General features: G+C 42.2%; 1 protein-coding gene across 10 annotated transcripts in view; it reads right to left on the minus strand.

The window, feature by feature from the left end:
- The window catches only part of RBMS1 (RNA binding motif single stranded interacting protein 1), a 208,295-nt gene that overhangs the window by 114,937 nt on the left and 76,223 nt on the right, over window positions 1-17,135 (minus strand). For 2 of the 10 annotated variants that reach the window (XM_027588520.2, XM_027588518.2), the window contains exon 1: window positions 16,601-17,019. The exons of the other annotated variants lie outside the window; for them this stretch is intronic. In XM_027588520.2, the coding sequence (XP_027444321.1) occupies window positions 16,601-16,669 (69 nt within the window). In that variant the 5' untranslated portion in view covers window positions 16,670-17,019. Of the gene's footprint in view, window positions 1-16,600; window positions 17,020-17,135 lie in introns of those variants that run through there. 10 annotated transcript variants of the gene reach the window in all.

Genomic DNA, 17,135 nt, shown 5'->3' on the forward strand with positions numbered 1-17,135 from the left:
GACTATTTGTGGCAAAAAACAAAACAAAACAAAACAAAAAACAACACTTCAGAAAGTGGCTGTTCTTGTAAACTCAACCACCTCATTTTGAGCAGAAAGGTATAATCCCTGACACACAGCTCTGTAGTCACTGATAAATTCTGGCTGAATAAGTGTGCTCAACCACACACACTGGATGTGTTTCTGAAAAATCCTACATGAGCAATTCCATGCTTTAAATGCAGCAAGGAAACAGGACTTTTAAAGAAAACCTGAGAATAAAACCAGCAACTACTGTGCCCCAAATATATGTGTAAAACACTATCCTACATAAATCAAATGCCAGAAAGAAATGCAGGTTCCAGTGCTCAAAAACATGACACAATCTACTTGGTTATGAGAAACATGCCCAAACAAAAGAACAACTCATAATGATTAATCAAAATTTATATATAGTGAGGAATTCTTTTGTAAAGAGAAATAACTAATTTATTGTTTAAAAAACTGCTGCCAACCAAGATGTGTCCTAGGTCTCGAAAGGAGAGGGAAGGAGAGGAGCGGGAGAAAACAGAAGGTTGAGAATAAAAGAAGTGAGGTACCTCTAATGGAAGAGATGAACATCTTTAAAATTTTTTGTAAGACTCAAGAGGCTTTAATACCACTTCACATTCCTACAGAACTACAGCTCTATAACGGCTTTCAAAACAATACTTTCAAATGACCAGAACCTCGTTGTTATGGAGGACTTACCTCATAACTACAGTAACCCTCCTATTCCAAGTCCCTAGAGGTAACCTGATGCCTTAATGGGTAGTGCTGCAACTCAGTCTCTCCTCAATAGAAAGGGGATTATTGCTTCTCCACTCCACCTACACACAAACCCCAACTGAGATGTGGTTGATGGAAAACCGTATCAGAATTCTCTTTTAGTGTAATAGCAGGAACTGAAAAAAGGGAGAGCACAATGATCATCTTCCTGGAAGAGGTAGACCTTAAATTTCAATTTAAAGAAGAGAGGAATGTGAACTTGAAGATGAGAGAATAGACTTCTGTGGCCATTTGTGACAGCTTAACAAAAGCTTGGAGGAGAGGAAGGAAAAACGGACCTCAGGAAGCAAGGAAGTAACTTTTGGCTGGCATAATAGGTATGGACTTGGGCAAAGCTGATCAGAGGAAGGGGCAGTCAGTTACTCAACATCCTTGAAGCCTATGGTTGGTAATAGACACTTCCAGAGCCATTTTACAGGGTTAAGCTATTTCTGTAAAGAAGTATCTTTTATCTTGTAGGTTAAACACACCACCACCACAAAACATAACATTTCCTTATATGTTGTGTACAGCAGGGCCACCAGTATAATACTTCTATTTGAAAGCTAATGTGATCATAAGTGAGTCATGAAGCATTTTGGCTTTATTTTGGGCCAACCATGTTGCCCAACTGAGGAGTTTTGACTAAGATGAATGAATGTCTGGTACCAGATTGTTACGAGTTGAATTGTGCCCACCCAAAAAAGATACACTGGAGTCCTAAGCCATAGTATCTTAGAATACGGCCTTATTTGGAGATAGGGTCCTTACAGAGATAATCAAGTTAGGATGAGATTATTAAGGTAGGCCTTAATCCAGTAAGACTAGAGTCCTTAAATGGGAAAATCTGGGCATAGAGACAGACACATACACAGGAGAATGTCATGTAAAGATTGGGGTTAGGAGAGAGGTCTGGAACAGATTCTTTCCCAGCACCTCCAGAGGGAGCATGGCTCTGCCAACACCTTGATCTTGGACTTCTCTTCCAGACCTGTGAGAAATAAGTTTCTGTTGTTTAAGAACTCAGTTTATGAAATTTTGTTATGGTACCCCTAGCAAACTAATTACAAGGTGCATCAGTAGTTTGCTTGGACCAAGATGTTCTGATAATAACTAGTAAAATACAAATTTAGCCAAAAAATATTTTTAAATTAAAAAATTGACATTTTACTCCCAGGATGCTATTTCTGTTTTACCATGGCTCTCTGTCTCACCACTTCAGAATTATGGCCAAGTCTTAGGGATTCAAAATACAAAAAAATGGCTAAGGTAGTACTAATCACATAGATACATGAAGGACACCTCCCCATATAGAACCAAATAAACTACCTAGTCAAGACTGAGCCTTTAATACAAAACCTTTGGGTCAAAGCAATGAATCAGACCTACATTCACTTGGTTGTACTCTGTGTCTAACCTGTTTTAATGGTGCCAATGCTAATAAGTATCATCATTATCTGGTTTGAATTTCATTTTCTTGCAATTCCTTCTGTGCACCTTTTGGTAAAAGAGCCAATGAAGGATTCTACAGATCAGGGGTCTGCAACTACTGTCCACAGGCCAAATCCTGCCTGCCACTTGCTTTAATAAATAAAGTTTATTGGAACACAGCCATGCCCATTCATTTGTGCATTATTCACGGCTGCTTCTGAGCTACAAAAGCAGTGCTGAGTAATTCTAAGAGAGAACTTATGGACTGCAAAGACTAAAATATTTACGATCTGGCTGGTCACAGAAAAAACATCTGCCAAGCCCAGCTATCGACAGTGTATGAAATGTATGAGCAATTCCTCTGCAAAACTTCATTGATTGTTTACCTTGATTGTCAACTATCCCAATTCCACAAGTACAATTTTTCAATCCTATTTCACATATTCAACTAGAGAACAATGAAAAGAAGAGCCTCTGAGAAGTTGAAATAGCATCTTTTTTGCTTGAATTTCTCTAAATGCTCTCCAGTTTCCCACATCCCTTTTAAACAACTAAAACCAAATCTGACAATGGATTGATACCACGAAAGTGGACGACCTTCTTCCTTTTCTTCTACTCTGCTTTAGTACCCCAGTAAGCAGCTCAATATAGCCCGTTAAAGCATAGAGTAATTCTAAGGTGACAACCAACACAACGATCAAAATCGATCAGCCAACTGAGAATCTTGTTTCTATCTTGGACTCAAATCAAATGCACCTGGAAGTCAAATAGTCTAAATTCAGGTCAGTTGGAGCATGATGGCTGTAGGTTAGACATGTTCTTCCCATGAATTTCTTAAATAACTGCCCTTCTTGATAGCATTAATTTCTACTTACATGGATATTTATATACCTGTTCCATAGCCCCTGTTAGATTGTAAGGTTGAGAATAGGATCATCAATTTGTTCTTTTCAGGGCCTAACATAGGTGGTTGGCTCAGAATGGGCTCTAAAACATTAAATGAATGACTGATGATCCAAACCAGATTTGTTTGAAAAGGTCCAAACTGCACCATCAGGATATTTGGGTTCTCGCCCTGGTTTTGTTACAAATAAGCTGTGTGATATTGAAACATCCTGATCTCTAAAATAAGGACTTAGAAAAGCTGATCTCTTAAGATTCTTCCGGACTAACAGTCTATGCTTCTTTTGTGATACACATGATATAATAGACAATATGACACATCACTGGATGCATTTAGGGTTAATTCTCATGTTGCACACACCAGAAAGAATCAGTGAGGGTCTCTGACAGATACCTGCCTACTTTCCTTTAGGCAACCAAGAACCTTAAAATACAGAAAAAGAGAAATGCTCCATGTGAACTCTTGTGCCTGAAATATCTTAATTATAAAAAATGGCAATAAACTGGTCATTCAGAATTTTGAAGAACACAGAGCACCATGTGCTAGTGGGGCCTTCAGCACAGCATGGTTGTAAAGCCTTCACTGTGGTTTCTTCTATATGGGAACTTAACCTAGAAACCACAGAGCAAATTTTGCATGCTGTAATAAGTCAGGCAGGAAGGGGCCAAAAGTATGTAAATTTGTCTACCCACAGGCAATTATACAAAAAAAAAAAAAAGGACAAAACAGATTTAGAGGACAAAAGAGGGCATTAATAATTAGAATGTGTGGGTTTTCTAGATCACTGGTATTTTAAACAAGATTGATTCCCAAGTCAGTAATCATGATTTCAGAAATGCTTTAAGAAGCAATAAAAGAGGTGGAAAAATTAACCTTAAGAGAGAAGAAATTAAAAACAAAAGAGATGATAGTTGGCAGATACCCATTTGTCTGAAAATAACATGCAACATACCATCCCCAAGAGCCTATTCAGAAAATGATTAAAAAAAAAAAAAAGTCATCTGAAAACTGGTGCGAGGATGTACCACACCTGGAAAAGCCAAGACTTTTAAGGTGAGGTGATGGAGAACTAAGAGTCAGAAGACTGAGGCTCTTCAAGCTATGAGACTTTAGACAAATCACTCAGTGTCTCTGGATTTTAATTTCCTTGTGGGTCAATTAAATAGGCAGTACTAGATAATGTCTAAGATCCTTTCCTACTCCAAATGCAAATGACTCCTTAAATAAGTTGTCTCCCAAACATCCCCAGAGAACACAGATGATGATAAATATTCTAGGACTAAGTAGTTCTATGATCAAATAATTCTAGGAAACAATGAAATGCACAAAGTTGGACAAATGTCTACTGCAGGCCTTCTCAGACTTTTCATGCTAATTTATACTGTTACTCTCCAAGACAATACTACATAGTATGTAGTGTTTCCCAAGTTTCTTTGAACACTGAATATTTTAATTCCTGGAACACTTTCAACATCTAATAGAATCCGAATATCTCAGCAAACACAATTTGGGGAAAGCAGCTTTAAACAATAAACTTCATGAATTTAAAATCAGATGCTGAAAGAAGCAAAATGATCACATCATAGTTTAGAGCATCCATTTCAGAAACTGTAATAACATCTCTGCAGTGTCGACATGTCACAAAACACTTTATCTTACATTAACTCATTGACCCTTCGCTCTAGAAGTCAGGGACGGAAATAAGCATCATTTCCATTTTACCAATGAGAATGGAGTTTCACTTCTAGATCTTTCTCATCACAAACTGTTTTCTGCTAATGAACAGAATGGTCAATCTTCCACCACTGTTATCATTTCAGGCTTTGCTTGAGCCATCTTCTAAGATCCTCTTGTGCAAACGGACTTAGGGGACACTCCAAGGAAGAAGGGAGGCAGACAGAGCCCCTGGGCCCAATACTGTGCTGTCAAATGTGTGACTTCACCTGATCATCTCAATAACATGGGTAACTATTACACCTAGTTTTGCCACTGGGGAAATTAAGACCAAGAGTGTTTAAGAACTGCATTCACTGTTACTGTGAACTAAAGAATGATGAAGTTGGGATCCATACCCATGTCCACCTTTTCTTTCTGTAAAAGCAATATACGAGCTCCTTCCTGCTGGAGAAGCCCTGGAAACTGGGTAAAAATCCGGGCTCTATATCTATTCTCTCTGGGATTTGGGGTGAACAAGTTATACTGTCCAAATCTGTGAAAGAAGGATAAGAGGAAATATCTCACAGAGGTGCTGCAGAAGAATGATAAGGAAATGTAAAAGGATCCAGCCTTATGCCCAGGGCATACAGAGTGCTCAGCAAACGGCAGCCCCTTCCCTTCAGAGAGCTACACATTTGGTGAGGAGAAGTAACTAGAAAAGATAGTTCAGATGCTAAGGTACTAAATAGAACCAAAGGCAGAGAGAGACAAACAGGTGTCTCTGGAACAGTGTGCAAAGGCTCCTGGAGGAGGGGTCTTAACAAAGTGGTGGTGACGAGGAAGATAGTGCTGATAAAGCCAGATACCCATCCCATATTCTGCTCTGAGGTGGAGGAAGAATCTGTTTGGGCACTAGTACTTCCTAAGGAGCAGAAGAAAACAAAAGGAAGGAAGGAAGGAAGGAAGGGTGGAAGGAAGGGAGGGAGGGAGGGAGGGAGGAAAGAAGGAGTGATGGAGTTGGGATCCACACAAATTTCCACCTTTTTTTTCTTTAAAAGCAACTTAAGATGTTTTGAAATAGTTTGACAGTGTATTTTAAAACTTAAGTTGGGGGGCGCCTGGGTGGCTCAGTTGGTTAAGCGACTGCCTTCAGCTCAGCTCATGATCTCAGGGTCCTGGGATCGAGCCCCGCATCGGGCTCCCTGCTCCGCGGGAAGCCTGCTTCTCCCTCTCCCACTCCCTCTGCTTGTGTTCCCTCTCTCGCTGTCTCTCTCTCTCTCTCTCTCTCTCTGTCAATTAAATAAATAAATAAAATCTTAAAAAAAACCTTAAGTTGGGATTGTGGTTCAGTTAAAAAAACTAGTGTTTTATTTTGGTTTGTGGTTCATGGTTCATTGAAGTCTGTTTGAAATATGATTTGATTTACAAAAATATTTTAACAGTAGAGACAGGGAGGTATAAATTCTACGAGAGCCACGTCTTCGTAAGTATAAGCACCTGAGCATTTCCCGCAGGCCAGACACACCCGCACAATCTCCCTCAGTCCTCCCAGCAGCCCCACAAGGTAACATTCCGGAAATACTCCACTTTCAAGACCCTGAACCCAGAATTTCCTCTCACATTTCTCCTTCCCTCACTCCCAGAGACCTCTCTCTATCTTATCACAACCTGCATGCCCCTCCCCATTCTCACAGTTCATTATCTCTTTTCATTTCACCTGGCTCCTTAATCGTCAGAACAAGCCTCTCAATTTTTATACCTATTCACCTCAGCAATGCCAAACCCTCTTTACCCAGATACTCTCCCTCCATTTGTTGCTGGAAAAGGGTCAAAATGTCCTGCCAACTGAGACCATTGAACTCCCAGGGGCCCTCACCATAGCTCAGTCTTTTTACTCATCTCAATCTGAATACTCACCAAATTCCCAAAAGCAATTATTCCAAATCTTTCATCAAGGCTGTCTGAAGAGACTCTTTCCTCTGGACACCTGATTTCTCTAAAGACACACCCTTCCTCACTCATTCACTCCTTAAATCCTCTGGAATGTGCTTTCTACAACCCTCATGCCCACCTGCCCTTCCAGGCCCCGGCCCCACCACACACATACGACTCTATTGAAACTCCTGTTTGAAAGGCTTTCAAAGACCTCCCAACGGTATTTCCAATAGCCTTTTACTCAGCCTTTGTCTTCCCTGATCTCCAGGAAACATGTCACAGAGCTGACCATCTTTTCTTGAAGCTTTGTTCTTCTCGGGCTTCTGTGACACTGGATTCCCCCAACATTTTGCCCTTTCCCCTTCCCTTTACCAAAGGCTCATCTTCCTCCTTCCCACTACAAAATCTGTGTTTCCCTAGGTCTGTCTAGCCTCTTCTGGACACATTCTCCCCCTGGAGTGCTTTAACCTATTCGCAATGCTCCACCTCGTAAGTTTCAGGAGGCTCTGAGCTTGGCAGCCACAGCTCCAGCTCTGCCTGGGAAGGGTAGTGATGTGTGATTCATGTAGCCAAATTAAAGTGGCCAAACCAAGCTCACTGCCTTTCCTCAGAAATTTTTAGGGTGGTAGGATGAATACTCTAACCCCTTAAGCACGCACTCCACCCATCTTCCATACTCCTGTTGAAGTGCGAGACCTTTTAACAAAACGAATGCACTTGTTACACTATAGATGTACAGATGACTACATGTACCATCAAGAGAAAGAGCTGCTGTATGAGTGCTCCACTCCAAAGAATGTGGGCATCCAGGCCAAACATGAAAATCCATGCACCCACGTGACACAGCCTCTATACTGACTTTAGGACAATCCCAGGGGAACAGTAAAAAAAATGTTTATAACCATCTTCTGTTGGTTCATACTGTGGGCGCTACCAGCCCTTTAGGCTGGACAATTCTTCCTTAATGAGACCGAATTGCACATGGAAAGGCCTTCCGCGTCCCTGGTGTCAGAACATTGAGTATCAGAATCTAGCACTTCCCCCACTCCAATTTAACACATTAAAAAATGCAGAAAAATCCCTGCATCAGAATGGCTGGGTTCTTTCTTATGCGAGCCGGGAACAAGGAAGGCTGTACTAACTTTTTATTTTCCTAATCATCTAAAACTAGAAATCCAGGACCCTCGTTTACTAAGCCACACCCCACCATCGAGTCACCAGCCAAATCTTGTCAATTCTTTGTGTACAATCTTAAATCCATCTCATCCAATACCTCCACACTGCCACTACTCCTTTTTACAGCTTTCTTTCAACTGGGCACCACCTTCTAAACTCAGGCTCTCTCATCCAGCCATTCTAGCAAGCTAGACCATATTACCCCTCCCCACCCCGCCCCACCTTCCAACCTCTATCCCCCAGTCTGGCTAACCTGAATTACTCACTCTTCACCTAATATATTAAGCCCATGCTTTCTATCTTCAAATCTTTGCTGTCATGTCCCTTCCACCTGAAATGTCACCTTCCATGATATAACCAACGATCCCATCTCCTGAGTTAGAAATTTGGCATCATCTTTAAGTTCTCCAACTCCTTCCACATGTGGTCATAAAATCTTTTGGAGGACACAGATCCCTTTGGCACACTGATGAAAGCTAGGAACCTCTCCCCAGGAAAGAGCTAATACGTGCAACATTTTACATATCATTTTAGGGGCTTTATGTACTCAAATGTCTAAAAATTTGGTCGTTCCTCTTGTCCACACTTTAACTGCCTTCTTTTGGGTCCTCACTATCTGACAGCTGCCTTAACAGCTAGCTAACTGATTTCCCTGCCCAGCCTCTCCCCTGATGAGCAACAGTGTATCCCCTGCATGCCACCAGCTTACTTCCTACAGAAGGATGGCTGTTCCCGAACTGACTTATGTTACACACTCAGTAATTATTTAACTCAATGTTTTGGAGTCTGTTAAACTTTCAGTTAAACAAAAGAACATATCCACTCCCTTGGAATTGGTCTGATGCACTTGACCTATAAAACTGTGAACAGAGAGAGAGAAAGTAAAGACAAAGTCATTTCTAGAATCTTTCACGAGGTAGGACTGGTTTGATCATAAATGGTCTTCCAAAAGAGCCATTTTTAGGCAGTTCCCTGATGGCAGGGAGAGAGACAGATCTTGTCTTAGAGCAGAGCTAAAAGGAAATTCCAGGTGATGGGAATGACACGAAGAAAACAATGGAGTGTAATAACCTGAGATCATACAAAACCTGAAGCTACATATTTGCACCCAACCTACATACACGGCACTGAAACAATGAGACTTTAACAGATTCTGTAAAGTGACGCATCAGCTAACACAGTAAGAACCCAAGGAGGCAACACTGCTTTCCTTTCTCTCTCTCAGCCCCCACCTCTTCCTTCCTCCCTCAGGCTCTCTCTCCTCCTCTCACTGGAAGCCTTGCAGCCTGGACCGTTCACATCTAAAACTCCCCTGATATACTGAAAATCCCCGTGGGTTACACAGCAACAACAGCTTCTGAGGTGCTGACATTACCTGTACGGTGTCTTTCCTACAGAAACCTCATGTTCCATTATAAATTAAAGAGGCCTAGAAAGAAGCCACGCCTCCCGCTCCGCTGCCCTTTCAAAAAGCTAACGTTACAAAGGAAGTATGTGATGAAGAGAGTCATGAGTATTCATAATAAAATAAAACCAAAGTATTCTGACATAAGGAGTAGAACAGTGTCGATTTTTCACATTTAATGTGGAAATTAAACGCAGGGGAACTTATCTGTCCACAAAACAGCTATATTTAAGTGCAGCTGTAAGTCAAATGAAAACAGAGACAATAGTGGCCAATTCTTCAGTATTCAGGATATATTTAGGGTGGCTACTTTCTTGAAGAGCAATCTAGAATATGAAATTTCATATATATATAGCTCCATTTTCCCCTGACTGACTCATGTAGATAAACTGGTGTCCCAAAAATGTCTTAAAAACAGTTTTTAAAACATCAAAACACAGAAGGCCTGTTTGGTCTATATAAAATAGGAAAATACCGGGCGCCTGGGGGGCTCAGTCTTTAAGCGTCTGCCTTTGGCTCTGGTCTTGATCCCAGGGTCCCGCATCAGTGGGGAGCCTGCTTCTCCCTCTCCCACTCCTCCTGCTTGTGTTCCCTCTCTTGCTGCCTCTCTCTCTCTCTCTGTCAAATAAATAAATTTTAAAAATCTAAAAAAATAAAAAAAATAGGAAAATACTAAGTTCATAAATATGAAAACTATCCATCAGTAATAGGTGACTTCCAAAAAGATGGTATCAAGAGTTGGCAGTAAAAAGAAGAATAGAGGGGCGCCTGGGTGACTCAGTCGTTAAGCGTCTGCCTTTGGCTCAGGTCATGATCCCAGGGTCCCGGGATCAAGCCCCGCATCAGGCTCCCTGCTCAGCGGGAAGCCTGCTTCTCCCTCTCCCACTCCCCCTACTTGTGTTCCCTCTCTCACTGGGTCTCTGTCAAATAAATAAATAAAATCTTCAAAAAAAAAGAAGAAGAATAGAAATTCATAAAGAATAGGAAAAGATATCTCAGAGCTCAGGAACAGAACCAAGGAGTGCCTAAGTACAACTGGCTGAAATTCTCAATGACGTAAATTTCTTGGATTTTCACAATTTTTAGACATTAAAATAATATGATTTTCTAAATTTTTGTTCACTTTTTTTCTTGACAACCGAAGAACTATATATTTATTGGAGAAAGAAAGACTGGAAGGTCGAAAAAAATGTAAACAATCCCTAAAAATAAGTCGCTTGTGATTCTACCCACCAACAGAGGAAAATATTTGTTAATATTTTGGCAATTTTCCTCCAGTCCTTTTTTTGAACGCATTTTGAGACTGCAGTGTATGCACGATTAACAAACACGAATATAATCTTCCCTAGTTTACATTTTATTGTTTTGAAATTCCATATGTTTAAATAAGCAAAGTGGAACCCAAATACAATTCTATTTATTAGGGTAGCGCTCTGTCTCACACCAAGTTTTGTTGTCACTGCTGCCACTTAGTAAGTGCTAAGTAACAATAGCTGTATTGATTCATTTCTTGAACACAGAATTTAGTTTGTTCCATTTAATTTTTTCACCTGTCCTTACTCCAGAAAAAGCTTGCTTCCTTTCCTCATGGCCCGTCTACCCTATTTTAAAATTTACTAAGCTTTTAGAATGTGTTAAGCAAACCATTCTCTACAGATGCGAGATTAAAAACAAACACCCACCAAACACCTACAGATGTACAAGGACCAAAAAAAAAAAAAAAAAGTTTATTTTTTCTGAGTAATGCAAAGACGGCGTCTTTGAAAACCAAATGTACAAACAAGACAAAGAATTCAGGAAATCATCATGCATATACTAATAATCATATCTGTTTTCAAGCAAATTAAAAGGTAGAAATTCTCATTGATAGAAGTCATCAACGCTCTTTTTTTTCCTTCTCCAACCATATCTTTGCATAAAATAGAAAGGACTGGAAGGCTTTCTTCCCCCAGAGAGAAGGCAATTTCTGTTAATAAAAGCATGATACAGGAACAATTGTTTTAAAACATGGTGGAGTGCACTCTTCTAGTTTTGGGTTTCTTTCTCTCTCTCCTTCCAGTGGTGGAGAGTCTCATCTTCATGCTCCAGGTCCTTACCCATCTGGAGGCTGCCCCCACTTTCTAAACATAGTCCATCCTTAGAGGCTGTGTCAAGGTCTCCCAGGATCACACAGAGTCTCCCAGGACCACCCGCTGTTGCTTGCTCTGTGGGGACATTAATAGTAACAGTACCTCAGAAGGACTGATGGCAACAGCCCTGTGGAATGGGCACTATTATCCTTCCTTAACAGAAACTGAGGCTTAGACAGGTTAAGTGAAAATGAAAAGCATGCAAGTGGTAGAGCCAGAACTTAAGCCAGTGTCTTTCAATTAGGTTGAGCGACGGTCAAAGTTAACAGTGTGAAATCCACATTATCATCAGGGTTCAAGGTATATGCTAAGAGGCAAAACGTTAGTGGAAAAAGAAGGAAAAGTATGGTTTATAAATAAGGTTTTTTTTTATAACTAGTTTTAAAAAGCGAACTGGGTTCTTGGGAGACTGGCTTGCTGGACTGGGCGAATAAAAATACACAGTACCACATGATACCTGGGACATATGGATGTAAGAAATTATTCATTGCTTATTGGAAATTCAAATTTATCTTGGCATCCTGGATATTACCTGACAACCCTAGAGTAAAGGGCTTTACGAAATAACAAAAAACACTAATAAATTACAGAGCTACACTTCCCAAAGCTGAAATCTGGGACCTCTGTGTGCCACATGTCTTTGGGAGGCCAAGGAAAGGGAAGTGTAGTGGGGCTCCAGCTGTTCTTAGCTGGGCTTCCTTCTCTTTTTCCTAGTAGCAGACCCAGCCCTTGATATCAGAGACCTTGCTTTCGCCAACTAGGTCATTTAATAAATTCACGGCCTCAAAATTCCTGACGCTTCACTCCTTTATATGGATGTTGTGAAGATTAAATACAATTGAGGTTGGGAAGGAATATCACTTATATATCTTTAAATACTTATTTTGGGGGGAGTGCTTTGGAAATATATTCTCAGAAACCTGGGCAAGACAGACTACCCCCCCCACCACACACACACATAATACGCCCTACCACCAAGAATGAGCTTGAAAAGTATTGCTAATATGTGGTGAGCCCAGTTGACATCAGCCCCTAAATGGAAGAAAGAACAAAATCAAGAATGTGTTCAAAATCTGAAGTGAACTACAGAAAATGTAGTGAGCCGCCAAAAGGGGTACCCAGCAGAAAAAAGGGGTAATCACAGATAGAGAATTCTATACTTTTCAAATGGCTATGGATACATATTTAAAGCACAATTCCTTGATTCATAAATACTACTGAATCACCAACCCTCTGAGATAGCCTAATGTGAAATAAGGTAAGACCTTACTTATGCGTACCAATTTAGTTCTCTGCTACCTTCCCCTCAACTGCCAATCTCTGCGGCCTGAGTATGTTTACCTTCTTCTAAAAACAAGTTGGGAATAGCTCAGACAGTGTTCATTTAAATATTTCTATGCACAACTTTAATCTTCAAACTTAACAAAACCCCAATCTACTACACATCGATTGCTGTGAACAGAAAGTGCTTGAAGAGGATTAATCAACAGCTTTGTATGTCATCCTCCAACAAGGCCAAACACTGAATCACTGCTGGATTCTTCACGTGCAGCTACACCCAGTTAATCTTCAAGAAAGCAGCAAACTATGTAAATCTACTTGAACTGGGGAGATAAGCACTTCACTCATCAAAAGTTAGCAACATTTAACAAGTACAGCTATTAGCTGGCAGTATTTTTGTAAAGAAAAAGATACACACACACACACACACACAAATTCTTGCATTCACTCCTCTTCCTCAAAGGCCCCATTGCAAACCACGACGGCATATAGCAAGAAAAGAATTGCTATATGCCACAATTTGTAAAAACCAAATTCTATGACATAACTGAGTCAACTACCCAGAGAAAACAGTTCTAAAATGGAAGTCAGAAAACATGGAGAGAGAAGTGGCTTGTAAAAGAAGCCAAAGCAAAACGGAAATATTTGTTTTCTGTATTTAAAGCCTTTAACATAAAGTATTTTTTTTCTTTTGAAACACAATAAAATATGTTCATAACTATAGAAGTCCTGATAAATGGTTTTTGTTTAGGTTGCAGGGCATTTTCATACAATCAGACTGGATATGCTTAAGGAATATCACATTTCTGAAAGTCACAGTCAACAATAAGATGTACACACTTCTCCACTGAGGCTTGAACAATCTTCGTCTAGATACTGCCTAACTAGGTTATCACTTCACTCAAAAGTGTCTCACTTTGACCTGAGCCAAGCAGGTGTATTTCTAATGTGCTCATAGGCCTGTGATGCAGGAAAATCCTGTTTATCCGAGATGATGCCAGAGATCAGTGCTCTTTGATGCCCTCGATATACTACATGGGGCAGGAGGGGGGCGAGCACCACCTACCTCTGCTTTAACTGAAATTGGCTGACTCCAATACATGTAAAATATAAAGTTTTTAAAAGGAGATTCTACATTCACTGAAGCAATACTTTGGCTTTCAAATGTCATGAACCCACCATCCATACCATCCATTTACTTCATCCTTCACTTTCAACCTCACAACCTCCACCCTTCCCATCAAAAAAAAAAAAAAAAAAGGGCAGGAGGAATCCCTAAACTGGACTTTTGAGATGAGAAAGGCAATGGGCAGTGATACGGATGAGCTCTGTACGAGTTTCTACTGAGATGTGCCCGTAAGCAGGCAACTGCAATGTGATGGTTTTAAGAGCTTGATTGCCAGGGTCCAAATCCTGGCTCGGCATTTTGGGTTGTAGAGACCAGGCAAGTTACTTAATCTGTGCCTCAGTTTTCTCGGCTGTAAGGGAGATAGTATTACTTGTCTCATAGGACTGTCAAGATGACTGAAATTAGTTAATCCACCTAAAGCACTTAGAACAGTGACCTGCAGCAGGCAATAAGGTGCTCAGTGATGGTCAGCTACTACTAACATATATGTCTAAAAAACTGTGATCCTCCTATCTTTCTCCAAAAGGTGATTTTTAGGTATTCCTCACATTCAATTTTTTCCTCAGGCAAATGATCTCAAATCAGCTCTAAGAGCTGCTTATATATTTGTAGATTAAAATAAAATCACATTGTACACCTAAAGTTTACCTATTCTTTCATCGAAATGAACAAATTTATACAAACCAAAAAAAGGTGCAAGCTTAACATCACAAAATCTTATAAAAGGCATTAATTAGACTTCCCGTTTAGACGAAGCCAGGATGAGATCACAAAGTCACTCATGGTAACCAGGTCCCCACGCTGGAAGTGTGCTTTCCCAGTGAATGGCTAAATACTAACAAAAGAAGCCTTTGACTCAAATACCACTGGTACCCGGGGTCTTGTGTCTGTATAATGCCTACACATTCATTTCTTTCTTTGCCTATAGAAAAAAGAAAGTCTGTTTGTTTTTCTGATTCAGTCAGCCCTTTTAGTCTCTGAATCTAAGGAGAGCCCAGTGAAAAGAAGAGCATCTTATCAGCGTGCTCCAGACCAGCAGGCTGTCCCCCTCCACACAAAAAAACCTCCAGCCCCTCACAGCAAAAGGGCCTCGCCCTCAGAGCCTTTTCCCCATTTCAGAGCTAACACCCCGCCGGGTTTTGACAACAAATAAATGAATACACGAGGCCTTTACATAATTAGCCATCTTTTCAGGTAGAGAGAGGTGGGTGGAAGAGGAGGGTTCAGGAGAAGAATATTTATTGTAAATTGGCATCATTGATGAAGTTGATGTAAGTATGCTGGATCCGAGGGCATTTATTTTAAATGAGGCCACACGGAGTTTAGAGATGCCTGGTTTTGAATCTAGACGATTTTAGCATATACTTCAGACAAGTCAGAAATGCAGATTTTTCTTTTCATGGGAAAAAAAAAAAGCTTTTCTTAAGCCAGGTAAAAGTTGCATTGACTTGGACAGCAAAGGCACACAGACCAGGGTGTTTACTACCTTTTCAAGTGAAAGCTAACAAGTAAAAGAACCCAAGACCAGAAAAGAATACTTTTTGACACCGTCACTCTTTGACCAAATTAGCCCTACTTTCAGATATACTTATGCTAAGACATACCCCCCCAAATGACTTTGAGAACAAAAAGGACTACGTATAATCAATAATCCTGTGAATGTCTTTAGGAAAGCCACCAGGCATCCTTGTCATCTGTCATGATCTTAACAGAGCTAAGGTCTGCATGGAAGGATAGAGTTCGCTTGTATCATTATTGGGATAATAACTTAATTGATTTGTCTCCGTGGCTAAGGATGTAGACAAGAGATTTATTATGGTAGAAAAATATCTGCAATCGTGTTTTTGTTTTCTCAACAAGCATCTTGCCGCTGACCTCTAAATCAGTTTAACCTTTTCTAAACAGACCTGCACATTTTTTACATAATTTAAAGCTAGGTTTTGTTATTGCTGCTGCTGAAAGGCTCTGTGAGATTTATCACAACATGGCTTCAGTAACCTTCTTTTAAAAACAAAAATGAAAAAACAAAACAAAAGGCCGAAACTATAAGCTCCCAGCTCCACTCCTTTTCCCGGCAGGGGATTTCGATCTAACCACTAAAGTGCCTTTGGAGTTCAATCTGTTAAAAAATGTATGAAACGGTATTAAAATAGGAAAAGGCATGTGTATGACTCAGGTTTATCCAAGTATCTCTGCAACTAGGATGTCACAGGATTTCCCTGTGCTTCTGAAAACTGAAAACCTTAAGAAAGTGACAGAAGTTCCTGTTTCGTCTCTCTCTTTTTTAATATATATATGGGGGGTGACGCGCGCGAACACACACACACACACACACACACACACACACACAAATTGGTCTTCCGGGTTTGCTATGAATCAGGCAGGTTCTTTCGGGTTCCGAGTGAAGATTGTTGCAAACCAACGTAAAGACTTATTATCGTACTCTTCTACACACAAAGGTTTCGCGGGGGGGACCCAAACTTGTTGCAGAGCTGGGGAGAAGCCCCTGGCCCGGCGCGCTGCGCTCTCGCCGCCTCTCCGCCCCTTCCCCTTCCTCCACATCCCACCCGGAGCGGCCGGCGGAGACGAGGGCATCTCCCCAGCTAAGGTCACCGGCCCGAGCCGTCCCCGCGGGCCGCCTCCTTCGGAAACAAGGTCACCGCCCAGTCCGGTCCCTCCAAGAAGAAGAGCGGTGTCCGGCCGAGCGCTGGCGCCCTTTGTAAAGCTGGGCGGCCGACCTCGGCGCGGCATCCCGGCCGCCGCCTCACCTGCTTGCGATAGGGCGTCCTGCAGTTGCTGCTGCCCCCGGGGTTGCCGCTGCTGCTGGGGAAGATCATCGCGGCGGGCGCGGGCGGCGGGCGCGGGCGCGGGGCAGCCTCGCCGCGAGGGGGAGGGCGCAGGAGGGGCCGGCCCGGGCCGCGGCGCTCTGGGAACTCCCTCTCGCCGCGCGGCGGCGGCCGGCGGGGGCTGCAGCTCCGGGCTGACTTCTCCTCCGCCCTCGACCTCCGGACTCGCCTAAAAGTGCGGCGCGACGGCGGCGGGCGAGACTCGGGCAGCTCTGGCGGCCGCCGCCCTGCGTGCCATGGACGGGAGTTCGCGCGCGGAGCTGGCGGCGCCGCGGACTCTGCCGGCGGCAGCGGAGGAGCAGCGCCGCCGCGTCCCCACCTACCGCGGCCTCAACCACCGCCCCGAGAGCGCGCCGGCCGGGGGCGGGGAGGCGGCAGCGCACCGCCTCGCGCCGCGCCCAGGCCCACCCGCGCCTCCCCGCCCGCCCTCTGGGCGTCGCGCCCGCAGCCCCGCCAG

Source organism: Zalophus californianus, chromosome 3, assembly GCF_009762305.2.
Source record: "Zalophus californianus isolate mZalCal1 chromosome 3, mZalCal1.pri.v2, whole genome shotgun sequence".
NCBI classification, from domain to species: domain Eukaryota; kingdom Metazoa; phylum Chordata; class Mammalia; order Carnivora; family Otariidae; genus Zalophus; species Zalophus californianus.